Source organism: Pan troglodytes, chromosome 10 (genome assembly GCF_028858775.2).
Source record: "Pan troglodytes isolate AG18354 chromosome 10, NHGRI_mPanTro3-v2.0_pri, whole genome shotgun sequence".
NCBI lineage: Eukaryota > Metazoa > Chordata > Mammalia > Primates > Hominidae > Pan > Pan troglodytes.
Window position 1 is genome coordinate 113,659,386 of NC_072408.2, and position 26,958 is coordinate 113,686,343.

A 26,958-nucleotide genomic window follows, 5' to 3' on the forward strand; every position below is an offset into this window, starting at 1 on the left:
CCTAATGTAGAAGTCCAGAATGCTCCCAAATCTGCAACTTTTTGAGCACCAACATGATGCTCAAAGGAAATGGTCATTTTGGAGCATTTCTGATTTCAGATTCTAGGATTAAGGATGCTTAATCCAGATGTATGTATAACACGAGATATTTCAAAATCCCCCCAAAATAGAAGTCCAAAGCACTTCTGGTCCCAAGCATTTTGGATAAGGTATACTCAACCTATACTGAAAATGTTGGAGGACTCAAGAGAAGGTAAAAATCAGTATGACTCAGGGTATTAGGGAAGTCTTCATGGAAGAAAGAGAAACTTGACCTAAACTTCAAAATGGATTTTCATAGAGGCAAGTTGAGGCGTTCCAGGTGTTGAGATAAACAAAAACTCGGAAATTCTCTTGAGGATAGTGTGATGATACAGTGAAGAGATGTTTCTGTTCAAATGAAACCTCATCAGAGGCATGAAATCACTTGAGGTCTGGTTTTTGTTGTTTAGTTTTACTTGGAAGCTAACCTTTTTTTTTTTTTTTTTTTTTTTGCTCCTACAATACAAACCCCAGTAGACATTACAAGACTGGCCAGTTGCATTGTACCATCCTCACTCACTCTAGTAGCCTCGATTGATGATGGTTTTTGCATTTGTGCCATCAGGTTTTACCACCGTTGAGGGATGTGACAAATCGACCTGAAGTTGGCTCAACTGTGAGAAATAAGCTGGTGCGCCTCATGACACATGTTGACCTTGGAGTCAAGCAAATTGCTGCTGAATTCCTTTTTGTCCTTTGCAAAGAGAGAGGTAGGTTAAACTCTCTTTGCCTCTGCCTTTTATCTTTCAGAGGGACTTTGAGAAATTTAATTGATAGTGTTAGTACTGGTCGTCTCATTCCATTCTTTCCAAAGCTTACTGTCTGTTCTATTAGAGAGGCTGAGGAGTTAATAAAAATTAATAGCCAAAAACATTTGTATACGCTTCTGAATTCATTGAGACATGCAAAGACAGATACATTACCAAACACACTCACATTTAAACTTTGCCTTCTGTATCCTTAACCCAGCCTTCATCTTAATGGGGCAGGACATAGAGCCATTATGAAAAATTGGTTCAGTAATTCAGCAGCTACTATTTTAATAAGAGGCACAGGTCTGGGTTAATTCCTCTTTTTAATTCCTCTTGGAATTAAAGCTATAGGAGTTTTGGTTTCTTTACTACATTTTCCAATCAGTACTTACTGAATGTGAGCTATATAATATACTGAATAGAAATTTTTAAAATGCATAATACCCTTGAGACAAAGTTAAGATAGTGGTAGAGAGAAATTTTAAAATAACTGTACTACAGTGTAATAAATACTACTCTATAAGTGTATATAAAGTGATTGTCTACTGAGATAGATCCAACAATTAAAGATATTTTCTAAAATTATATGGATTACTCTGCAAAAGGCAAGTTTTCCAAACAAGGAACTTTGATTATTCAGTTATTCCTACTTATTTTTTCTTCTTCTACTTTGTAAGTCTGCTAGTATAAAATCCCATCTAAGCAGATCTATATTCTACTTTTTTAAAGTACCCCAGTTTTATAAGATAGATAATTTGGAGATGGAAAAGTTCACTCCTCCTAAAATCTTAAGTCAATTGTTATTCTTAAACTTCATTTCTGATGTATTGATCCAACCACTTAAGTTGACATTAAGATGGTATGTTAGTAACCTAATTTGATCATTATTATAATGGTGATTATGAATTGAGAGGTATCATGTGCCTGACATTCTATGTATAATCTCATTTAATTCTCATAATGACTCTCTAAGGTAAATATTATATTTTGATTTCATAAATGAAGCAACCTGCCACCTGAGAGCCTTTCAATAACATGTCACACAGTTGCTGAGGGCAGGAGCCCAAATTTGGGTCCTGTCTTTTCTTTCTGCCATATTTCCTCTCATAATAATTATATTAACTATTATCATAGACTGTTTAGCATCTGTTCTTTTAGACAATTTACTTCTTCTTTAATGACTTTGAAAAAAGATTGATTTAGCATCTTGGAATTAAGTGGTTAGCATAGTGCCTTGCACATAGTTATCTGTAAATATTGGCTGAATTGAATTGATTCGAGATCAGAAATGATCTGTTTTTTAAAGTGTAATTATACATGTATATGCATAAATCCAAAATCACACATATGTGTATCTATTCATTTTAAAAAGTTTGTCAAAATATATACCAAAATATTATTTATTGTTACCTCTGAGTAATAAGAGAACTGGTGATGTTTTTAGTTGTCTGTATAATTTTTCTATAATGAACATGTATTTTTTTGTATACCTTTAAAAAGTTTTAAAATGGGGAAAATAAAGTTTATTTCTCCTGTAATTACACATCTAAGTGTATATCTAAATATATAAATCTAAATAAATAATTACATATCTAAATAATTTCTAAATGTAATCACATTACCGATGAGTGAGTATCATAGCAAATATGGTAAATTGCATTTATAAGTGAATTTTGTTAACTTTTTAAATTTAAAATGGTTGGTTTTGCTCCCTCTTGGACCCAGTATTTAGTTTCATAGTCCTGTCTTTGAGCCCAAAGCTAACCTCCATTAGCAGATAATATATTTTTAATTTGACCTCAACAATTCTGCTTTATAGTCTTTTTTTTTTGAGACAGAGTCTCACTCTGTCGCCCAGGCTGGAGTGCAGTGGTGCAATCTTGGCTCACTGCAACCTCCGCCTCCCAGGTTGAAGCGATTCTCCTGCCTCAGCCTTCTGAGTAGCTGGGACTACAGGCACATGCCAACATGCCTGGCTAATTTTTGTATTTTTAGTAGAGATGGGGTTTCACCATATTGGCCAGGATGGTCTCGAACTCCTGTCCTTGTGATCTGCCCACCTCGGCCTCCCAAAGTGCTGGTATTACAGGCATGAGCCACCGCACCTGACCTATAATCATTTTTTTCCTTCCAATTTGATTATAAGTTTAGTAAATGTATTCTTCCGGAATAAACAGACATTTGTTCAACAAATGTTTTTGAACTAGACCCTGGAATTACAGAGGTATATAAGATAAACAGTGTTTCTGCCCATGTATTACTTACTTTTTTATTTAAGGGTCACCGACTCAAATGCCTACAGCAGCCAGGCTGGTAATAAAAGTAAGTCAAGTGGACTAGATGTAAGATGAACAAATGAAAGCTGACACTTGGCTCACTGTTGGGGAGACAATTGGCTGGTGTAGGGAGACGAAGGGACTATAGGAGATTATAAACAGTATGTTGCTACTATTTAGCAGTGACTGATGGTTACCATCAAGGAACATGTGGCCAGGGTTAGCAGATGTTCCATGTTTTCAAGAGAAGCTCTCTGTTTTTAAATGTTGTCAGCTAGTTCAAATTTAAAACCTTCTGGCCAGAAAAAAAGAAAATGTCTGCTGTTTACCTTCAACTTAACAGTAATCAGATTTTGGAATTTGGGTTTGGAGGTAGACTATTAAAATAAAATAAAATAAAATAATTTCAAATAATTTTTCAGAATGTCTGAACTGTCTCTTAAGGATATGCCAAGTAAATTTGAAAGTGAAGGCACCTTGATCAAGGCTCAAAGGTCAGACCACTAAGTAGAGACAGACAGCAAGCAGCAGTTATAATGGGTTAGGAACACAGAGACTGCATTAAGAAAGAGGGGCCAGGCGCGGTGGCTCATGCCTGTAATCCCAGCACTTTGGGAGGCCGAGGCGGGCAGATCATGAGGTCAGGAGATCGAGACCATCCTGGCCAACATGGTGAAACCCCGTCTCTACTAAAAATATAAAAATTAGCTGGACGTGGTGGTGCATGCCCGTAATCCCAGCTGCTCAGGAGGCTGAGGGGAGAATCGCTTGAACCCGGGAGGTGGAGGTTGCAGTGAGCTGAGATCACGCCACTGCATTCCAGCCTGGTGACAGAGCAAGACTCCGTCTCAAAAAAGAAAAAAGAAAGAGGTAAGAGAGAAAGGACAAAATTTTATGGAAGACTAGGCACAGAAAGAACCATCCAAAGGTCTTAAATACCCATCTGTGCCAGGCCCAACGGTATCCCCAGCACATAATGGCCCACAGGTTAACTTGTACTCATGCCATTAACTTGTTCAATTGAGCCTGAACATGACTATTTTTATCTCCCTGCAAATTGTGTACCTTCTACTAGGGGCCTAAAAATAGGCCTTACATTGTTTAATTAAAAGAAGATGATTTGTAAAATAATCTGCCTTGGTAGGGGTTCCCCCCCACCTTTTATCGTATTCATTAAATCTCAGTATGTGGTAGGCATTATGATGTAGGGGCTGAATTGCAAAGAAAAATTAGGCTTGAACTCCCTTAGCACATAGCCCCACACCAATAAATTTACTGTAATACCCACTTCAGTCTCAGAGGAATAGGTTGTCTCTTTAGCTTGAGGTTCACTAGTCTCCCTTTCCTGTTGATCATTTCTCTTCCTGTGTTTGCAGAAGTGTTGCTCCATCACTCATTACCCTTTATTCTTTTGTTCTTTGAACTCGCCCTATGTGCTTTCCCCAATCTCTATGCATACTTATATCACTGTCCTTCACTGCTTAACATCTTGAAAAACTTAGTCCTCAACTTGCTGCAAGTCAGGCTTTCCATAACCATTCACTACCCCCCAAATACCACTGAAAATGCTCTCAATAAGGTCACAAATTACCTGATTTTCAAAAGCAATGGGTATTTTTTAGTCTTTGTCTTATTACGTCTCTCATAACAGTTAATGCTGTTGTCCACTTTCTTTGTTTCTGTACTACCACACACTCCTAGATGTCCTTTGACCTCTCTTCTTTCTTTGCAGTCTGATTTGCTAGCTCCTGTCCTTGTCCACATTTAATTGCTGGTGTTCCCAAAAGTAATCTTTTGGTCCCAATCCTCACTTCACATTGCTCCCTGAGTAATCTTATCCTCTCCCTTGGCTTCTGTTTGCGTAGATTCCCAAATCTATGTATCTTTAGCCCCAACCTTTCTTCTGAACCCAGTCATATTTATCCACTTGCTTACTGGACCTCTCTGCCTGAGTTTCTCACTGGTACCTCAAACTCATAGCTAAAGTTGAATTTATCATCTTCATTCCCATGCCCTTCAACCTTTTCATTATCCTTCTATCACTTTCTCTGCAAACAGCACCACTGTCTGTTTAGTTCCTAAAGCCAGAAACTTAGGAGTTACGCTAGATTCCTTCTTTACCTGTAGAAGTCATAATCACCACATCTGTAGATTTTACCTCCTGTTAAATATCTTTTATTTATTTCCCCCATTCTGTTCCCACACCACCATCTTAGTGCAGACCCTTAAAATTATTTTAACTATTAATAAGCTATTAAAATATCTCATCTGTTTCTAGTCAGATTTTCTTCAGTTTCTCTTCCACATGGTTAACAGAGGGATTGGTGTAAAACACAAATATAATCTTGTCATTCCCCTCATATAAAACTTTCAGTGATTCTCTGTTGCCTGCATGGTAAAAACCAAATTTTACCTCCACAGAGTCTCTGTGTAGTGTATTTTAAATCTATTCCCCTGTTACACTGCATGCTTAATCATACTAAATTCTTTATTCTTGCCTGATTATACTGCACCATTTCTTGGCATATCTCCATGGCTTGGCAGATGCTGTTCCTTTTGTGAGGAATGCTCTTCCTCATCTTTGTTACCATGGCGAGCTTTACTTATCCTTGAAGACCAGCTTAAGCATCATCTCTGTGAAGACCTTCCAGGCAGAGTTCATCATTTTCTCCTTTGTGCCATTTTTCCTTCTCTGTTGTTAATACTTTTGACATTTGCTATGTTGTAACTCTTTATTTGTTGAACTTACATTCTAGACACTGAGTTTCCTTTAGGTCGGAGATCATGTCCTACTCATCTTTGGATCCCCAGTGCTTAACAGATAGCAGGTGCCCCATAAATGTTTAATAAAAGAGCAAATGCTTGTGCTCTCTATAAATTCAGGCTGGTGAATACAGGGTCCCATTTAAAGGAGTAATTTCAGTACACTATGATAAGTGCCCTAAGAAGAAATGTGCCGGTGCTATGGCAACCTGGAAGAGGGAATGCTTGGGCGGTGTGGAGGAGATCAGAGAAAGTCTTCACAGAAGAGGACAGAGAAATAGGAAGTAGCCTTGAATGTATAGAAAAGAGACTAGTTTAATGTGTGAGGAATCTTTAGGAGACAAGTTTGGAAAAGACAGCAGAGGCCAGAAAACGAGCCCTTTAGGCCCTGTTTTGGAATTTGAGCTTAGTTTTTAGGGGAAGACGTTAGAGATTTTATCCAGGAAGGTTGTAAAATCCTATTTTTGCTTTACAAAGATATTTTGGGCAGTTGTGTGGAATAAGAAATGGAGGAGTGTGAGACTGGAAATAAGGACACCAAGACGAAGCCACTAGTTGAGTCTTCTAAAAGTTACAGCATTTGACTAGAAGGAAAAGGATTTTCACAGAGAAGGGGGAATGGTCTCTGGGTAGAATCTGGTTCTTGACATTCTTTGTTCTTGGTAAAAGAGCAAAAACGTATTGCTTTTATTTTAGAGTGTGGTAGAACCCACGTTTGTGTAACTGTCTATGTTATTACCAGTGCAGTTCTGACTTTGCACAGTGCTGCTGTGGTTGGTTTCCTCTGTTCATAGTGCCCTCTAGCATCCTGATAAAATAGTGGTGAAATATTTCTCGCAACTTTTTGACTGAATGCTGAATTGTTTCATTTAGGCAGCATTTTCATATAACTGCATGGATAATTACTATGCAAGGAACAAATATATTTGTGTGTTTCCTTTTTATTTTAGAACCACCCAGAAAATCTTTTGTTTGCACTAGCAGCTCACCTTAACATCCAAGTGCAGTCAGTTTTCTGTTTACTACTTTCCCAGTATCAAATAGGATATTTTATGGTGTATTTGAAAACAGACTTAAAAGTAGCTAGAAACACGCTTCAATGCTTCTCACTGTGAGGATTTCGTATTTCATTTGTCTCACCTTCTCTACCCCTAATTTTTGGGTATTTTATCCTGTTAACAGAAGTTCATGTGATTTTAAAACTCTTGGCTATACCCTTTATCTACTTTGAAGGCAAACTTTGTCTTAAGTCACCTTTGTAACCCACATTGCCTGTCATAGAGTTAGCACATAAGGTTTGTTCCAGTGAAAGAGGAGTTGACATGATTTTCATAAAATTGCCGGGGGCTTTTACTGTTAACTGGCTTCCAGAGAGATTTTCTACATAACAGTTATTTAGTATTCTGTTTACTTCTGTTTGACCTATTTTGGCTTTTCATAACCTTTGCATTTTTAAACTCTTTTAATTTTTCGCCATTTTATGTCTTTTTAAATTATTGTTATTTTGTCTTTAAGTATATTCATTTAAACATTTATTCATATCTCAATTTAGAGTTTCCTAATTGTAATGAGTATTTCTTTTCTGGATCCACTAAACCTCCTTGTTTGTTAAAAATAAGCTTTATCAGTAATGCTTACAATGATAGCATCACCTACTATCTGTAAGTTACTTTGTGTGGGTTTAGATCTGTGATCCTTTGCCTTCAGTGGCTTTGTGTCTGACCATGTCATTAAGAAAATGTTTGACCTTCATGAATATTAAGAATACCTATATACACTGAACACTCATTTCTTCTGCTCGTACTTTTTAAGGATTCCTTCATTTATCTAAAGCACTACATCTTGGGGAGGCACTGATGCCAAGAGAGAGCATATCAGACTTATTCAGAGGGCTTACCCCACCCTCATTCAATAATTCTAATAGGATTCTATCCAGCACCCACTGAGAATTATTACAGAGAGACCACAGTTACCAATAGGTTTTAAGATTGAAAATGACTAGTTTCAACATCATTTAATATACTCATTAGCCCATGTTTCCTTTTGCACAAATTTCACCAGTTTGCTATATTATTTGAAAGCAGGGCTTCCTTTTATTTATCCCCATACCACTTATTTTCGGTGTCATGAGAAGGACCCTCTAGTTCAGGTATTTGAAAATGTAACAGTAAACTCTATCCTAGAATATATTTATCCTGTCCGTATCCTCCATGATTTTATACTCTGATCATATATACCCACTTTTCTTACCTATTTTCCTTTCCACCAACCCTTTCAGTTCCCCAGTCATTTTAATTACCTTTTTCTGAATCTTCTCCAGCTCTATTTTGTCTTTTTTGAGGTAAGTGATCTGAATTACAGATGTAGATTTTACTATGGCTTTATACGTGGATAAGATTGTATGTTATGTTGTGTTTCCTACAGTTGCCTTTCAGATGACATTTTAACAACATTCTGTTAAAGACCTTAAGTAAATTTTCTCAATTCTTATCTTTCGATTAAATATTCTGTTTACCTTGAAATTGTACCTGAAGAAAATGAAATACTGCTAAACAAAGCTGCCAGTTATTGCTTAGTATCTTCCTTAAAGGTGTTTAGAAATCACTAAAAACATTACTGCAGTGCAAGTGTCCCTTGCAAAAGTTGTGTGTGTCTGCTCATCTTAAGAGAGACATCACCTGACCCTGTTGGCAGGATAATACTTTCAGAGAGCCTGAACCAAGCTTTTCATTAGGCTTCCTTTTTTTTTTTAAACTAAGATAATTCTAAAATGATCATTTTACCCACTCTTCTCAAAGAAAAAGAATGATTGTTTACTTCTTGGTAGATACTTTTCATACTTTGCATATATTAACTTGTGAGGTAGATAGTTACTATTCTGTTTCTACAGATTAGAAAACTAGGATAAAGCTGCAAAATACCTTACCCAAGGTCAACCAGTTAGTAATTGGTAGAGCCAGTATTGAAATCCAGCCAGTCTAACTCCTGGGTCTACCTTCTTAATGGGCTTCATGTGCTTATATATGGTTGCCGACTTTTTATTTTAAAAAAGCAGTAAGCTATCACCTATGCTATTTGCTAATATTCTTCCTTAAGTTTTCTTTATTTCTTACTTCCTTTTCCTCCAATTCCAACAAAGAATGAGAGAGAGATTTTACATTATGTGCCATATTGCTAAAGTCCCAATCTGACTTTCACTCTCTCTAGTTTCTTATCATTTCTCCAAAACTGGATTTTTAAATAGTAAGATCTGAGATCAGAAACTTAAAGCGTGACCCTTACCAAAGGCCTGGCAGTCACAGAGGCCCCACTTTTGCCATAAAGTATGTTCAGAACAGCTCTGCTTTAGTTTCTGGTACCTCAAAAAAGGCTCTTAGTCCCCAGAACCTATGGGAAAATTTGTAAGTAGTTCAGTATAACCACTACCACATTTTGAAATTCCCTCAGTTTAAAGGTTTACTGCCATAGTGTGTGTCTTCAATCTTCTTGTGTTGGTGAGTGGTTGATGATGATGGTGAAGACCCAAGGATTCCTATCTAAAACCCTATTCTGTTTTTGCAGTGGATAGTCTGCTGAAATACACTGGCTATGGGAATGCTGCAGGACTGTTGGCGGCCAGGGGCCTCTTGGCTGGAGGAAGAGGAGATAATTGGTACTCAGAGGATGAGGACACAGACACTGAAGAATACAAAAATGCAAAACCAAAGTATAGTATCAAATTTCTTTTCACCTAACTATGGCTGTGCCTTTGAGTTGGTTATTTCCTTTGTCTTTCATTTTCCAAGTGTTTCTTTTCTCTTGTGGATTTGGAAACTTTCCATTTAATGGTGTTTTTAGAGGCAGTTTCATAGCTAGTGCCTTAGAGAGTGACTTCAAGTGATGGAGGAAGGCTAATAATGCAAGAAATGATATTTTCAACATACTTATTATCTTCTCCCAAGTACTAAGAGAGCTGGTGTGTTTAGGTTGTACTGAGAAAGTGTTATTGCTTACTATTTGCTTTCCTTTCCATAGGTTAAGATTTTATAAGGTATAACCAAGACCACATATTTAAGTTGATTATTTGATGCTTCAGTCTTTCTCAGAAATCTAAATGTAGGTTCTGATCCTCCCCCTTGCATAAAAGCCCTTATAATTCAGTAAAATAGGCAACAAGACACATTAATATCAAAAGAAAAGAAGTCTGGCTTCACAGTGAATTTTAATCAAACAAACATATAGAGACTCATCTTTTAACAGATACATTAGTGCAATGAGTAGGCAAACCAGAGACTCTGTGAAGTCTTCTCTGAGTCAGTGCTTAACAAATTAAAGACACTATAATTATTCTCTTTTATCCCAAGATAAACCACCTCTCCTTTCTCCTATTCCCTCTCCATCCTTTCCATCCCACTCGTAACCCTCAACCCATGTAAATTCTTAGTTTCCGCTTATTAGGAGTTATTTGAGCTATGTTTTTTCTGGGTTCCATTTGAAGATTTCCATCTGAAAATTGGAAAAGCATGCCCTTTCCTTGTGACATGGTGACATTGACATGCTGTGTTTTCTGCTGGGCATCTTCTGGAGTGTGATGTGGATCATGCAATAGGTGATCGAGGATAGACTATCTTTATCTGCAAAATTAGATACTTTTAAAAAACATACATTGTGCCTTGTTGACATGCAAGTAATGGGTTGTCAGAAGGTGAAAGAAATGATCAGTTCCCAATTAGACAGGACATATATGGCCTGTTTCTTGGCAAATCAGGTCTGAGTAGGTAGTGTTACTTTTAGCATCCCCAATGCCATCAGCCTTAGTAGGATCTTATAGAGTGTGTCCTAGAAATAAAGACTTTTGGGGGGAAAGCTGGCAATGACTCTAAGCACTATTTTCTTAAGACTGCCACCATTTAGATATTATCAATTGGCTATCTCTGACAAGTATTTGAAGCTAAGATAGAGGAATCCTGCTTCTTTCTTTCCCGAATTATAGAAGTCATCATTCTAAATTAGTCTTACTAGCTTTTTTCATTCTATAAACTATATTTCCTTATCAGTTTAATATTGATATCTCTTGATTTGAGCCATTAAAATACACCACTTGAGAAATTTCATATTTCTAAATTAAAGTAGCAATTACATTAGGCATTTCTTACATCCCAGGGTGTGTGGACACATTCAACTATGATAGAAAACTCATGAGTACTCATACATGGTTGATATCTTTGTATCTCAATATGTATTGTTAATTTTGTTTAGTAGATAACTTCTATAATGGTAATGGTCATATATGTAGCAAGCGCCAGAATGCTACTATAACAATAGGAAAATAGAATTATGTTACATTGTGGAAGTGATGTTAGATTTCAGGAAGTACCTTCTGTTGAAATCAACAGCCATGATTAGTATTGTTACTGTCTTGGCTCTCTGTCATGGAAAGTTTCTGTACTTAAGCCTTACATCCCTAATTATAATATTCAGCCTTTGGACTTTGCTTATAATATTCATAGGAATGGTATGTTTGTGTAGTCAGAATAGTCATCATTGTGAAATTTTGTTGTATTTCTTAAACACTGCTCATTATAAGTATAAATGTGTGTTTTTCAAGTAGCATCACATCTTCCCCCTTCGGATAGATTTGCATCTGTTTTTCTCTTAAATTTTCCTTTTTTAAAGTGAAAAAGTGTGGTGAGATATTTAATGTTACTTTAAAATATTTGTGCAAATGATCTCTATGGAAGTGGTGGTAAATAAAGTACTCTGCAAGCAGGAGTACCCTTTGTACTCTGTGGAGCGATCCATAGAGCTCAAAGAACTTGTTTCCTAAAAACAGTTGTAAAAAATTTTTTACCAATCAAGCTTATAAAGTCAGCATCTGAAAGGATTGCTTACTCCCCTACCCCTGAATACCATTCACCAGTCAGAGTTCCCAAGATCTCAGTCTGCTTTTCTTGTGATGCATTTATTCACAACAGTTGCTACTATTGGCAGAAGCAGAGAACTTACTCTTCATCCAGTTGGCTCTAGTCCCATTGTCAAAACTTTAAGTGGATTCTGATTAATGCACCAAGGTAACCTGTAATCCTTTACTGGAATCTGAAACCAAGAATTGTATGGAGCTTACATTCAGGCTATGGGAGACAGTTAATATCACAACAAAGCTTTTTGTGTCAAAATAAATGTATTTAATGGACTGGAAATGGCTTTCTGCAATTAGCACACTTAGAGAAAATATACTCATAGAATTGAGTTACATGCCACATAAATTTTTGGTGTATGTCTAGCCAGGTTTGTTGAAAGTTTTCAGATAAACTTTAGTCCTGTGTCAAAGGGAAACCAAATTTCTAAATTCTAACCTTTATACCTGTTTCTTTAATGCCTCTGAGAATGGAGGTCCCGTGACTGTAAAGGTGATATAACTGGCTGGTATGGTTTATACATTATTCTAGACATCAACTGAAAGATGTGTGTCTAATGACATTTGGCTCCTTTTAGACGAGTGGCTTTCACAGGGTGCATAGGCATCTAGAGGCCCAAAGAGGTATCTTTAAAAGGCTGCTTTGTGGAGGGATAGGAGGAACAGATGGTCAAAAGTGAGCAGAACCCTAGGGAGCCTCCTTGCACACTTAACACACCACACCAGTTCATAATCAGATCGAAAAGCTTAAAACCATTGTACTAATAAACTCAGGGGTGTTTCCTTCTTGACCATATTTTTCTCAGCTGTAGCTATGCCACCAGCTGTATAAACAGTTTCTTCAGCACAAGGCAAGATACTTTTTCTTTTATTTGTCAAGATTTTGCTATGCTGCTTCAGTCAAGTCTTTTTATAGTTGTCTCATTATATTGGGCTTTATAAATTTATTTATTTTTAATATTAAATATTTATTGAAGTAAGTGACCCAGAAACCAGGACATGAAGATTTTTCTCTTTGCCCAATTTGGGCTGTGATGACGTATTTATGTAAAATAGCATTTCTAGGAACTAGAACCTGTTACTGTAAGCAGTCATAAAACGTATCTAAATTCAGAGTTCTAAAAGACCAGAGGTAAAAGAGGCCAGTATATTAGCTTAACTACAGTACTGAGTTTTGCTCCAGTGTTTATTTGCTATGGATTCACAATCGTCAGTTTTCTATATCCTTTATGTCAAGGTTATTACTCTTAATCAAATGGCCTGACATGGGAAACATTTAAAAAGCACTATAATTTAAAAAGGCATTTTGAGGCCTTTTTTGTTTTATTGCCTAGATGCAATTTGGTATTCCTGTATGTATATATATTCAGTATGTATAAATTTATGTGGCTAATACATGGTAGATACATAGTAAATATCAGATAAGTAAATGAAAGAATGACACCATATTACACTGGTTCTTTCTATTGCAAATGTAATGCGAAAACCTGAATTAGGTTGTGCTTTCATAATTTACCCTATTTCTTTTATGGAGAATCAGTGTATCATTTATATGGTAATTCTTAAATTACTTGAGACATTTTCAGAAACTGGTATCTCTTCAAAATATATCTGAATTTAAAGCACACGCCACAAAACCACCTATTTGTTGCATGGTTTTTTTAGTTAATGAAGATTACACATGCATCTCCATAGTAAGGATTTGACTGAATAGAGTAACTTACCTCCTGGATCATCCGAGGCCTTCTGTGTTGCCTATTTCTCCACAAGTGGCTCCCTAACGCTAGTAACAATAGCTGGTATTTATTGAGTGCTTAATATGTGCCAGGCACTTTTCTAAGAACTAGACAAATATTATATAATCTTCACAACAATCCTTTGAGGTAGAATTAATCTCATTTTATAGATGAGAAAACTAAAGGCAATGAATCGAGTAATTTGTCCAGGGCAAACAGTTCGTTAAGTGGTCAGGCAGCCTGACTCTAGAGCTTGCGGTTTTTGGGAATTTTATTGTTGTTTTTTGAGGTAGGCAAAGCAAGTTTTATTGTGCTCTTCATTCTGCCTTTTTACTTTGGGGATAAAATATGTAACATCAAATTTACCATTTTAATCAGCTTTAAGTGAACAAATTTGTAGCATTAAGTACATTTACACTGTTATGCAACCATCACCACTATCTCTCTTCAGAACTTTTTCCTTGTCCCCAATGAAACTCTGTACACATTCCCCTCCTTCTAGCTCCTGGTAAGCACCATTTTACTTTCTGTCTCTATGGAATCTAAGAATCTCTATAAATGGAATCATACAATATTTCTCCTTTTGTTACTGGCTAGTGTCACTTAGAATAATGTCTTTAAGATTCGTTCATGTTGTGGCACATGTCAAAGTTTCAGCTGAATAATATTCCATGTGTGTATATACATTATATATACACCTTTTGGTTGTTGTGAATAATGCTGGTGAACATGTGTCTACCAATATCTGTCAAGTCCCTGCTTTCTGCTCTCTTGCGTATATACCCAGAAGTGTTGTATCACATGGTAGGTAGTTCTTGTGTTTAATTATGTTGCCAGCCTGCCATATTTTACATAGCAGCTGCACCATTTTATATTCCCACCAGCAGTGTACAAGGGTTCCCTTTTCTCCACATCCTCACAACACTTATTATTTTCTGGGGTTGCTTGTCTTTGGGATTTTTAGTAATAGCCATCCTAATGGGTGTGAAGTCAGAGCTTATTTTAACTTCTACTATATTCTGTTTCAAAGCCAATCAAAGAGAGAAATAAGTTTGCCCTTCAGATAGCTTCCCTGTTCTCAGAGCATCTATTATTTTTCTTTGATATAACCAAAACAGAAAAAAAAGAAAGAAAATGTATCTGTGTATACCCCGATATTCCTGAAAACAGAAAAATCCATTTGATTCATTCTAAATTGGTAAATATTCACATACATCTGTCAGGTAGTTCTGGTCCTATCTTCATAATACATTCTGAATCTAATTACACTTTTTATTTGTCATCACTGCTACCACTCTGGTCCAAGCTAAAATCTCTCTCTCCAGGATCATTCTCAAAGCCTTCTCACTGGCCTTGTTGCTTCTACCTTTGTTCCTCTTCATTTTGTTCTCAAAACAGCTGTTAGTTGGGATCCTTTTAATATGTAAATCAGACTAGTCAACTGTTCAGACGTCCTCGCAGTGGTATACTTGCACCCTTTCTTGCTATACTATTGCCACGCTGACCTCTTTACTATGTGTCAGGCATTGCAGACACACTCCTGCCTGAGGCCTTTCTGTTGACTGCTGTTCCTTCTGCCTGGAATGCCTGTCCTCCAGATAGCTGTCATATCTCTGTCATTCCCTCACCACCTTCAAGTCTTTACTCAGGTATCACCTGTTCTGTGCCCTTGTTAACAGTTGCTGCACTCCTGCCTTTACCACTCCATATCATACTTCTTACATTGCTCTTTTTTTCTCACAGTGCTATTCACCTTCTGACATTCCATATAACTTACTTATTAAGTCTGTTTTCTCCTCCAAAAAGTAAGCTCCAAGAGGGAAGAGGAGTTTTTGTTTTTTTTGTTTTTTGGTCTGTTTTTGTTCATGTAGATGTCCCCAGAATAGTGCCCAGCACACAGTAGGCAGTCAGTAAATTTTTGTTGAATGAATTTTTTGAGTTAGTCAGCCCCTCCTCAGCATTAGGATACCAAGAAAATTGAGTTCCCTTTCCTCGTCAAGCTTCTACATCTAGTTGAGGAATGGGAGCCAGGGAATAGAATTCAAGAAAATTCAGATATGGTAAATTTCCATTTTGTTCTTTATATTGTTTTTTGGGGGAGCAGTGTATTCTGGGTTTTTCCCCCTGGAAAGTTGTTTTAGTTTCATTCACATATAACATCTCCTTTCCCACCCGCCTGTCCCCTTCTTTCCTGGTCTTGGCTTACAAAATGCCCTTTCCTAAAAACCCTGATCCCTTTCGTAGAGGTTGCAAATTGTCTAGATTTAGCCCACAAGTATGTTTTGTTTGGCTTGCTCCATGTCCTATTGGTTATTTGGTTTGTGGTTTTGCTTGTTTTACACAGTGCTTCTTAAAATAATTTAATTACTTAGCAACATTTAGAATTCAGATATTTTAGATGAAAATCTTGATTTCTAACTTCTTTTGAAAAAATGGAAGTTCTGTTAACATATCCCATAGATGAAAATCTTGATTTCTAACTTCTTTTGAAAAACTGGAAGTTCTGGTAACATAGGGCCTGCATTCTACGTGACAACCAGTTGATGGAATTGAGTAGCTGTGGTTTCCTTCCTACGAGGAATAAGCTCCTTTGGTTTGACAGCTTATCCTATTCACTTATCTTACCTGTCCAACTCCTGTAGGTTGACTTTAGAGTTCCTTTTTTAACCAGAATGCTTTGAATGAATTTAAGCCACACATTGTAGATTGAAGTTAATTTTCATATAGCCGAATTAAGTTTTAATGGATCTTTTTTGTTAAATGACCTAGTACTGTTGATGTTGGCCAAAGGTAGCAAAAATTTGAAGAAAGAGCAAAAGACTTGAAATACAGTTCAGGTTTTATACCTGTGTTCATTTGTCCACACCTTTTTAGTGTGTCTTAATCCTTTTGTCTCCAGGCCCATAGCTGTTGTCAGTTCATATAATAGTCTTATACAAAATTTATGATGAAATACCACAGATAAGAATTTAGACACTTCTTGTCACCTAATTGGAAGTCACAGGATTGGAGTGCTACAAAATGGGACAGAGGAGCAGAGACAAGGTGGAGGAGATCATGATAAATATAATTACCCAATAAAATGTCCACCACAATTAGTGTTCTTAAAGCATCTTAAGACTCCAAGTTTTGGAATGAAATAAAACTCCAGAATTTCATAGCGTTAAGATTGAAACCTGGACTGTGGCGTCTCAGACTGTACTGTTTGAGGTTGAAAGGTGTCAGGTATTTGTTCCACCAAAAGTAATCTATTTTATGAAATCTCACGTCGTTGTTGTCACGGTAGCTATTATTTGTTTTCTCTTCCTTTCTGGGTAGGGAAACTACATGAGACTCTGGTTTGAAGTGGGGAGCGGGAGAAGAGACAGTGTTCATCTGCCTTCTGCCACAGCACACTGGCATTTTTCCCATAAGAGAGTGCTACGCTATACTTCAGTGCCCTAACTTGTGTTTTCTGTGGCTTTTGTTTACACTCTTCCGAATATCCAGGGGAAAAATGTCTTTTTAAAGGAAAAAATGAAACCCAAATCCCTAGAGTGACTTTGGAGGGTTGGAATGTTTTACTCTATGGCAAAAAATGAGTTCTTACTCTGTAAGAATGAATTTCTGGCTTCTGCTTTTATACTCAGATAGCAAAGAATTGTGTTACTTTAGTAGCTAATTTCAGAGCAAACCATTATATCATTTTAGCAGCCAGGGGACTTGAGGTTACCTTAGGTAAAACAGACTTAATTTCCACCAAGCTCTTAAGAGAACCAAGAAAACCATCAAACTATGTCCTAATCTGGGAATTCATATAGTGACTTTGTATGCTGTGGTGCCCACAATAAGCCCACAGCTTACCAGTGTGTCCTCCTGATTTCATTTTTTTCCCTGAAGCATGTGATCATGTGTGCAAATGTCATTATATCCTAAAAGTGCCTACAGGCCTGATTTTTCAAATTACAGCTCCATTGAATTTGAGGAGAGAAGCCATCTCTCAAGAGGCAAATAAGCATGATCTACATAGTTAATACATCTACCTTCCCTTATACTTTCTTCTAAGGCCTGATTTTCTTTGCTTGGGAAGTGGTATGTATCTATAATAAGCACCTTTATTCATTTATAAGACTAGTTGTTTTTCTAATTTAACAGGTGGCAGAAGAGAAACCAGTGAAAAGAGATGTCTTGTTATATGCCTGAGCAAATAATGGATGGGTGGTGGAATTGTATTTTCAGTGTGGCATCTGGATACGTCTCCATAGTTCTCAGAAGCCTTGTCTGGGTCTTCTTTGTTCTTGACTTTTAGGAAATACGATGACCCATTCAGCATTTTTGTTGATGGCCTCTAACTGGAGGCCTTTTTCTCTTCTTTTAGGAGCACCTGATAAAGAGGAAATAGCACACAATGAGTGTCTAAAGCAGGTACTCTAGACACACACACGCACACACAGATTTATTAGTTGGTCTAAGGTGAGGCCCAAGCTTTTTTTTTTTTTTTTGAGACGGAGTCTCACTCTGTCACCCAAGCCTTTTTTAAAGTTTCTCAAGTGATTCTAATGTACAGCCAAGACTAGAAATAAATGACAAGGCTATGGGTTTTCAGGTTGCCCCAGAACCTTTGAAAGTACCTTAAGAGAAAACAAGTGGGTAGGGGACAAATAAAGGGACTCTACGCCCCTATCTACTTGGCTATTCCCATCCCCTTCTTGCCTGAGCAGTTCACTTTTGTCTATTTTATATATTGGGTTTCTAATGGGGGAAAAGTTTTAAACATGACTCTAGATGTAGGTCTTATGCAAGAATGGCAAGATAGGTTTTGAATCAGGTTTTCGAGGATGGTGAGCACTGAGTCCTTCCATAAGAATTGGTATGTCATGCAGCCTCTGAGGAAGGTAGAAAAGAAAAGTAAATCTAATAGTAATAGATAACAGTACGTAGTAAGCAAGCCTTTACCCCAAATGAGAAAAGCCCTGGTCAGTAAAGAACTTGCCCAACTGAAAGTCTCAAAGAGGGGTTGCAAGCTGGCTACCAGAAGATTTAATTAATCACTGTGTCTTTGTCTTGGCCAGTATCTTTTTTTTTTTTTTTTAATTTAAACTGGGCACCGTTTTCCAGTTGATCTCAATCTCCCAACACTCGACATTGTGTATATTTGACCCTCTCACTCACTTGCTTATCTTAAAGGCGTGGCTTCTGAAAGCGTTTATGTTCATAGACCCTAGAAAGCAATTTATTAGCAATTGCTATTTGCAGGGATATTTAATTTGATCATTAAAAACAAACTATCTGCTAGGCGCCATGGCTTATGGCTCTAATCCCAGCACTTCAGGAGCTGAGGCAGGAGGAACACTTGAGCTCAGGAGTTTGAGACCAGCCAGGCCAACATGGTGAAACCCCGTCTCTACTAAAAATACAAAAATTAGCCAGGCGTGGTGACACGTGCCTGTAATCCCAGCCACCCTGGAGGTTGAGGCAGGAGAATCACTTGAACCCAGGAAGCAGAGGTTGCAGTGAGCCGAGATTGTGCGACTGCACTCCAACGTGGGTGACAGAGCGAGACTCTGTCAAAACAAACAAACAAAAACAAAAAAACAGTATGTACTTGGCTGGTACAAGATACTGTGATCTCTTGTCTGCTTCTCCAGAAAAATGTTTGTTGTAGATATTTAGGAGCCATTGAAAGAGTTATCTTTTATTTCCTGTCCTCAAAAAAAAAAAAAAAGTATGGCTTTTCTCTAAGAGAATAGTTTGTTTGGTATTATAACCTCATACAAAGTTTTTGCAAAGTATTCATTTTAAGTACTGTATTAAATCTATTTCCAGAAAGCCAGGATGATATACCTGTCTCTTGGTAGGCTAGATTTCATCCCTTTTTTTGTCTAGGCCAGATCAAACCTAATTAAAATTGTTCTTCTGCTTTATCTTTTATTATTTAAACACTCATTGCCCTCTGTGGTCTCACTAATGGACTAATTTCCTGAGATTATAAATTGGCATGCTTTCATTTCCAGATTGTAGCCTCTCTGTCATCATTTTTCCAATTTTTTTTGATGTTTGTTTTATGCTGTATCACAAAATGGATTTCCTCATTTCTTCTTCCCTGAAATCATGTGTCCCCTTAGAATTAATGGATAAGCTGTGCATCCACGGATATCCTAACGGCACTAATCAAATTTTGTATTTTTAAAAAGCAATCATGCCTCTAAAAAAAAAAAAAGTTGGCAAGACAGTTTTCGTTTTTTAAAAAAAGTATAGCCCATTTCCCAAAGCAAATTAGTGGAAAAGTCCAGTTTTAAAAATTCCTATATCAGTTCTATACCATAAAATTGAAATTATTGCCAATTTTTTGGCTATTATACTCTTTCTTATTATCACTTAAAAGTTGGACCAGAAAAGTATAGAAAGAGCATAATTTTAAAACATACAGCATAACTTTTTTTTCTTTTTGTAGCATTAATCTTATCACTGGTCATTTAGAGGAACCAATGCCAAACCCCATAGATGAAATGACAGAAGAACAAAAAGAATATGAAGCCATGAAACTTGTCAACATGCTTGATAAACTTTCCAGGTATTGTATTCCCATCCATTTTTTGCTTGGTTTCTAAAAATGGTCTATTTCTTTGTCTCTCTCACTGAGAGTTACCATAGAACAGCAACTCTGGAAATCCATGTTGATTGGAATAGGGTGGCCCAGGCAGCAGTAGTTCAGATAGCTCTTGGCTACCATGGTTTTTCTACATGTGCCGCTTCTGGATGTGCATTCCTAAACATTTAAACTCTCAAAGCTAAGATAGTAACTACCAGAGCACTGTAATAATTAACCAACTAACCTCCCTGTCTTCAAAAAGATGCTGTGAGTTAGATTCAGTGATTTTGCTGCTGCTTGTATTTTTGTTTTAGCCTGTTTTAGTTTTTGTTTCAAATCATGATGCTTTTATTTTTTCATTTTTGATGTGTAAGTTTGCAATTACGCCTTTTTGGGTTGCTGCTGAAACCAAGAATTCTAAAATGTCATGCACCCAATAAGAAAAAGTGAAAAGAAATAGCTCACATGAAGGATTTTCTGAAAACAGGGACTTGTATTAATTAGGAGTTCTAAAAAAAAAAAAAAAAAAACAACAACAAAAAAACAAAAAACTCCCCTTCCCCTCTTGCTTCTCACCTCCTTCCCCTTCAAAAATAACCAGTTTTGAAATAATTAAATCAAGTATATACTAATCAGCAACTAGTCTTCTTGGAGGAGTTACTAGAAAATAATTCCTTTCATACTTGGCTGAGTCACTCTATTTTCTAGTCATACATTGAGTCACTATCTTCTTTAAGCCATCTTGAATGAATGCTTCTGTGTGTTGGTGGCAGCTGCCACTTAAAGATGAATTTCTTCTGGCCATCTCCTTTTTCACAGTAACTGTGTAAAGGCTAGTATCCCTCAGTCAAAAGAAGGAGCCATTGGAATGGAAAAGCCAGAGAGCCAACCATGAAAGGGAAAGGTGGAACACAGAAACAAGCAGAGATTAAGGGCACAGCAGAGGCTTAGGGGTAGAAATGGACAAGAACAAGAGACTGACATGGGGAGTGTGACAAGTATGGATATTTATCCACACTGCAGAGTATGATGCTGGTAGTGTGGTAGAAGTTGTTTAGGAGTAAATAGCTTAATTATCTACAAAGCTAATAAGACTAGAACTCAGTAACTTCCAGCTAGCCCTTTTAAATTTTCATCCTTTCTCAAGAAGGTTAGAAGTTACAGCTAACTGACTATATTCACAATCTTCAAAAGACATTGTTGCCTCTTTGCAAATTACATTCTCCATACCTTTGTATAGAACAGAAATGTTCCCTCCCAGAAGGGATTAATAGTCACAGAGAAGATACCGATAGGGCAAACCTATAGGAGGCAGAATAAGATCAAAATGAATATATAAAGATAAGATGTGTGCTTGGCCACTTCCAGGAGGAGCTGATGTAGCTAATGAAACACAGGGGTATAAGAACAACAGGATAAGAACCAACAGAGTCAGGCCGGGCACAGTGGCTTATGCCTGTAATCCCAGCACATTGGGAGGCTGAGGCAGGCGGATCACCTGAGGTCGGGAGTTTGAGACCAGCCTGACCAACATGGAGAAACCCTGTCTCTACTGAAAATACAAATTTAGCCGGGTGTGGTGGCACATGCCTGTAATCCCAGCTACTCAGGAGGCTGAGGCAGGAGAATTGCTTGAACCTGGGAGGCGGAGGTTGCGGTGAACCAAGGTCGCACCATTGCACTCCAGCCTGGTCAAGCAAGAGCAAAACTCTGTCTCAAAAAAAAAAAAAAAAAAAAAAAAAAACCGACAGAGTCCATCTGGTAGAAACTGGAGAGGAATGGTTAGCAAGGACCTGAGTAGAACACATTAGTGTGTTAGGACAGTAAACCAGTTGCATAAATTTCATATTCTGACCAACAACATGAGTTTTTAAAGTTTAACACAAATGCCATTTAACTGGGCCATCTACCCTGGATGAATAAACTCCAGGTAGGGAAATGGAAGACAGGGGAAATAACTGCCTAAGACTACACGGTATAATCCAGATACTTGGCTTACTAATAGAGGAACTACCATTTCATAAGGCATCTCTATCACAGGCACAGAAAACAAAGGTGCTAGGTCCTTCTCCTTTTAATCTCAGGGGAATCCACATATTCTAGAAGCTGCCAACAAATAAATATACAAACGTCAAGTCTGAAATACCCCAGCTTCCACCTGATTTAAACTATGCCTCAAAGAAGATGCCTACTTATCCGGAAGTACCCAGCAGATGCCCAACTGAAGGTGACACTGATTTTTGCATGTTTAAAGCAGAGCAAATATGTCTTATGTTGGCTTTGATGGTATCGATTTTGCCATTAAAGTTGAAGCAAAAGGCAACCTTGAGAATAGTTCAAATCATACAGAATTTTTGCATGACGTGTGTTGGGCGTTTTACATTGTCTGCCTTTGTGTGCTTTCTAACATTTGCTCTCACTAAATACAATCAATGACAAAACTGTATAAAGATCAGCAGTGGGCATTCCAAAGCAGTAATGCAAAGAATGAAGTCATTCTTTATGCGTCTTACATGTCTTTTGTGCTGTGTTCCTCATTAGTCTTAAGTTTCTTCTCTCTTTCCACTTTTTTTTGAGGTAAAAAAAAGATGCCATAAAGCCAAAATAGACTAAACTCAGTACAATTCAGGGAACATTTACTAAGCAGCTACTCTGTGCAAGGCATCGTGCTAGGAACCTGAGGAAGATTCAGAGGAGAGTGTGACAGTCTCTGCCTTTGGAAAACTCACATTCTAGTGGAAGAAATGACTGTAATCTAGTCTAGAATACAAGGTAGAAGGAAATAATGACAAAATGAGTTCTATGTTGAAATGTAAGCATGCAGGAAAAGGAGTAGTTCATTCTGTCTGGATGATTCAGGGACTGTTTCACAGGAAAGCTAGCATTTGTGCTGATCCTAGAATTTTGATGTATTTAATAGAAAAATGGAAAAATGACCATTCATTCCAGGTGGAGAGAAATTTAATCTTGTTAATAAGTCTTGGATAGTCACATACTACTTATTTCTTCTAAAGAGCTCAGGTTGTTTTATCATTATTTGATTAGTACGTTATCAGATTTATCACTGGGGGAAGCAAGTACCAAAGAATTGCCCAAAGCATTTCCAAGCTAATGACTGATGATAATTCATTTCCTTTTAACAGTTTATAAAACACTTTCACATACATCCTCTTTCTAGTTTCATTTTAAAAAGTGAGACTAGACCTTCATTTTCCAGAACTCAAGACGTTTGCTCTGTCCACTGTGCTACGGTGTCTGTCTGTTATAGTAAGTGTTTGCCAGAACACTTCCTCATCACCCTGTCAGCATTGTACTATTGGTTAGTTCCCTCCCTTTCACTCTAGGACATTCTGCATTCAACCAAGTCGTTATTGTGCTAAGAGTGTACCATAGCTTTGTCTGATTAACTTTCCTTCTCAAAAATGAAATGGTTTTCTCCTGCACCTGAATTGAAAGGCATGTGAGTAAAGGATAGGGTTGGAGGTGATGTGGCCAATGAATGGACACTAGACACTTCCTTTTTTCCATCCATAGGAGAGCAGATGTGAAGGACCTGCACCAGGATGGTGGTTAGCAACAGTGGCCCGTGCCAAAGCACTTACCAAAGTGATGATGACTAAGGTTGGTCATGCCAAGTACTGTTACTGAGCCTGGTGTAGGGTATAGATGTTATTCACTACCAAAATTGTAAAACCACCAATGTAAAAGTTAAAATTACATTTCTATTTTGCCTCCATGCTGGACATAGCCGCTGCCTCAAGGAGCTCATCACCTTAGCAGCTTTCTCTCAACTAGATTTCCAAAGATATTGGAGAGATTAGTGCTCAGATATTTTCTTCCCATTGAATACCAGCTGACTTAAGAGTATTCCAAGTGATTTTTTTTTTTTTTTTAGTATAAGGATTATATTTGTGATAGATGTAGATAAGGTGATTGGCAGTGCACCTGGAGGTCTAAAGAGTTGGAAAAGAATCTGAACCCTATAAATCCCATCATGTCTAGCTAGTACAGTGCCTTGTACCCTGTGGTTTCCACAGTATGTGATGATGAAATAATGAAAATAGCTGATCCCCAAATTTGAAGGGCAGTTTTTTGCTTTAAAATACCTACATGGCTTAAGACTTTAAAGTATACTCTGTCAGTTCCATTTTTTGGCCAGATGTCATAAAATTCAGGGCCAGAAAGGAATTCCATAAAGTACTTTGAGTCATGACTGGCTTATTTAAATATTGGGGTCCATAATTCCTTTAATATAGAATGATAACTGTAATATTTATCAAATATAAACATTTAAGGCCTGAGGCATGAAATTATAGAAAGCCTCATTTGACATTTTTTAATGTGAGGGCAGAGATGGAAAAGCGGATGAAATTTGCCTGCCTCTTCACCTCCTCTTTCCTTCCCTGAGACTTCGGAAAAAATAAGCCCCTGCAACTCAAGCAGGAGATCTGAATGGGAATTGTGTAGTAAAAGCAAGCCCACTGTGCCTAATACAATTTCATTTGCCTTAGCTATTGCACACAACTTGTATATAATAGTGGTGCCTCCTCTAGAAAAGGGGAGAGAGCATTGACTGGCTTAAGCTTAAACTAACCAAGGGAAATAATATTTCAAGTTACAGTTTTGTTTTGACTTCTCTAATCCCCTTTAGTTTCTAAATTGGAACCAGAGCTAATTAATCCTCTACTCACCCTTACCCCGTCACTGTCTAACAAGATACATTGCCTTTTTACTTATATATTCTGCCATCAAAATCTATGTTTTAAAATTTATATTTATATAAATTAAAGATAATTGTTCTACCATTTCTTCCTTTTCTTACTCCTTAGCCAATAAGTGTTTTGTTTTCTTTTTTGTTGTTGTTGCCAGTCATTGTGTACTATTTGGAACATGACTTTTATAATAAATGCAGGCATCAGATATAGGATTAGTTCCCTTTAATCAAAAGATTAATTTTAAACTGACTAAGGCTGAGATAGGTAGTTTATAACTGAAAAATAACAAATACATAGTTTTTTCTTATAAATAAGTTATTTTACTCTCCTTACAAAAATATCAACGACTGTGATTATACCTACCTTTGTGATAAGTTAGTTAAGGAAATGCTTTTCAGGTACATTTCATAAACATGATCTAATTTTTAGAGCATTGTAAGATCTATTATAGATATGAAAATATAAAGATCTTGTTTTCATCAGAATATTCTTTAGACTACCCTGTCCAGAGTATGGTAACCACAGCTATATATGACTGTTGAGCACTTGAAATGTGGTTAGTCCAAATTGGGATGTCCTATCAGTGTAAAATACTCACTAGATTTCAGAGACTTGGCACAAAAAAAGTAAAATATCTCATTATTTGTTTAATATAGATTACATATGGAAATGATAATATTTTTGATACACTGGGTTAAAATATTAAAATTAATTTTACCTATTCTTTTTCAATGTAGCTACTAGAACATTTAAGAGTACATACATTTGGCTTACATTGTGGCTTACATTATATTTTTATTAGACAGTGCTGTTCTACCTCATTAAAATATACTGTAAGGTTGCTTGGAAATTGAATTAAGAGGACTTGGATCCAGCTAAATTAAACACCTTAAGGTGTCAGGGGAGGATTAACTTGAGAAGCTTGATATTATCTATCCTTAGGTTATATAGGACCTTTCCAGTAGCTAGACACCTTTAAGTAGGACGTCATGCTACCTTTGTATTGCCTATCTGTAGTCATTGTTCTTTAGATCTGTAGTGGGAATAACTACTTTGAGCTCTGGTTAAAGTACTCTCTGAAATGGTTTTTGACTAGTAGAGGAACATCAAATAAGAATCATCTCCACTGGCTGTTTGTTCTCGTAGTTCTCCTCATTCTTTAACTTTTAATCCTTCCTTATTGGGAAGAGCGTTAAGAACTTCTGTTTCTACTACTTTATTCTACAGTGTCAGTTGGCATGCTGACCTATTAATATTTATTTTGTTAATTTGGACAACAGATAAGAAAAATTCTGTAAATAAATTACCAAGAAATAATTTTTAAAACCACTTAAAGATAAAACTGCACTTTATTCTTCTAGTACTATACCTGATCTCTTTTTCTCTATATTTTCTTAACCATGCTGTTTACTGTGGGTAAATTAGGTGGGTAGCAGATTTTTAGAAGCTTTGCATGTGATCTAACAGAAATGTGAACAGTGATTAAAAAAAAACTAATATTTATATAGTGCTTTAAGGTTTAAAAAATGCTTCCATATACGTTATCTCCATTGATTATTAAAACAGCCCTGTGAATTAAATAGCGTCAGGTATTTTTTTAAGGATTAAATGCACCAAAGATTAAGTAACTAACCCAAGTCCAGTTTTCAGTCTTGAGACTCCAGATTGTGTGCTATTGTGAGAAATTACCAACAGCTCTCAAAAGTTGTCTGATTATTTTTAAATAAGACATTCTAAATTTTAAATAAATGAAAAGCACGAAAGACAGATAATAAGCATATTTACTTTAGAAGAGAACTAAGATTTAGAGGACATGCATTACTGCTTTTTCATTCCACAGTTGAGCTCTTCGTAGGTATCAGGTCAAATACTAAATAAATAGCTTATATTTTAAAACACAAAACAAAGCAAAGCTTTTTGAAGGGAACAAGTAAAATTTCTATGATTCTATGTTAATACAAGGTTTTTAAATTGTTTTAAAAAGAGAATGATTATGGCTCTTCTGACAAATTTTCATACATGTGATCACATTAATAAAACCTAACTTAAAAAAGGCTTCCCTATGGGACTATTTACCAAAGTTGCTCAACCCGCAGCCCAGGACGCTTTTGAATGCGGCCCAACACAAGTTGATAAACTTTCTTAAAACATTATGAGATGTTTTTGCA

General features: G+C 36.7%; 1 protein-coding gene and 1 long non-coding RNA gene across 14 annotated transcripts in view; one reads left to right on the forward strand and one right to left on the reverse strand.

Moving 5' to 3' along the window:
- Positions 1-26,958, forward strand: part of RIC8B (RIC8 guanine nucleotide exchange factor B) — a 112,978-nt gene that overhangs the window by 76,551 nt on the left and 9,469 nt on the right. For 5 of the 12 annotated variants that reach the window (XR_010148445.1, XM_003952283.6, XM_054663495.2 and 2 more), the window contains 3 exons: positions 647-791; positions 9,434-9,578; positions 19,938-20,057. Coding sequence is in view for 9 of the 12 variants with exons in the window: in XM_003952283.6 (XP_003952332.2) it covers positions 647-791; positions 9,434-9,578; positions 19,938-20,057 (410 nt within the window). In the remaining 3 variants the exon portion in view is untranslated. Of the gene's footprint in view, positions 1-646; positions 792-9,433; positions 9,579-19,937; positions 20,058-22,159; positions 22,397-23,609; positions 23,697-26,958 lie in introns of those variants that run through there. The other 7 variants (XM_001162060.8, XM_024348030.3, XM_054663497.2 and 4 more) reach the window with 4 other exon arrangements.
- LOC134807596 (uncharacterized) overlaps positions 16,225-26,958 on the reverse strand; it is a 31,330-nt gene continuing 20,596 nt past the window's right edge. For both annotated transcript variants that reach the window (XR_010148450.1, XR_010148449.1), the window contains one exon: positions 16,225-17,867. This is a non-coding gene — a long non-coding RNA (uncharacterized LOC134807596). The remainder of the gene's footprint in view (positions 17,868-26,958) is intronic.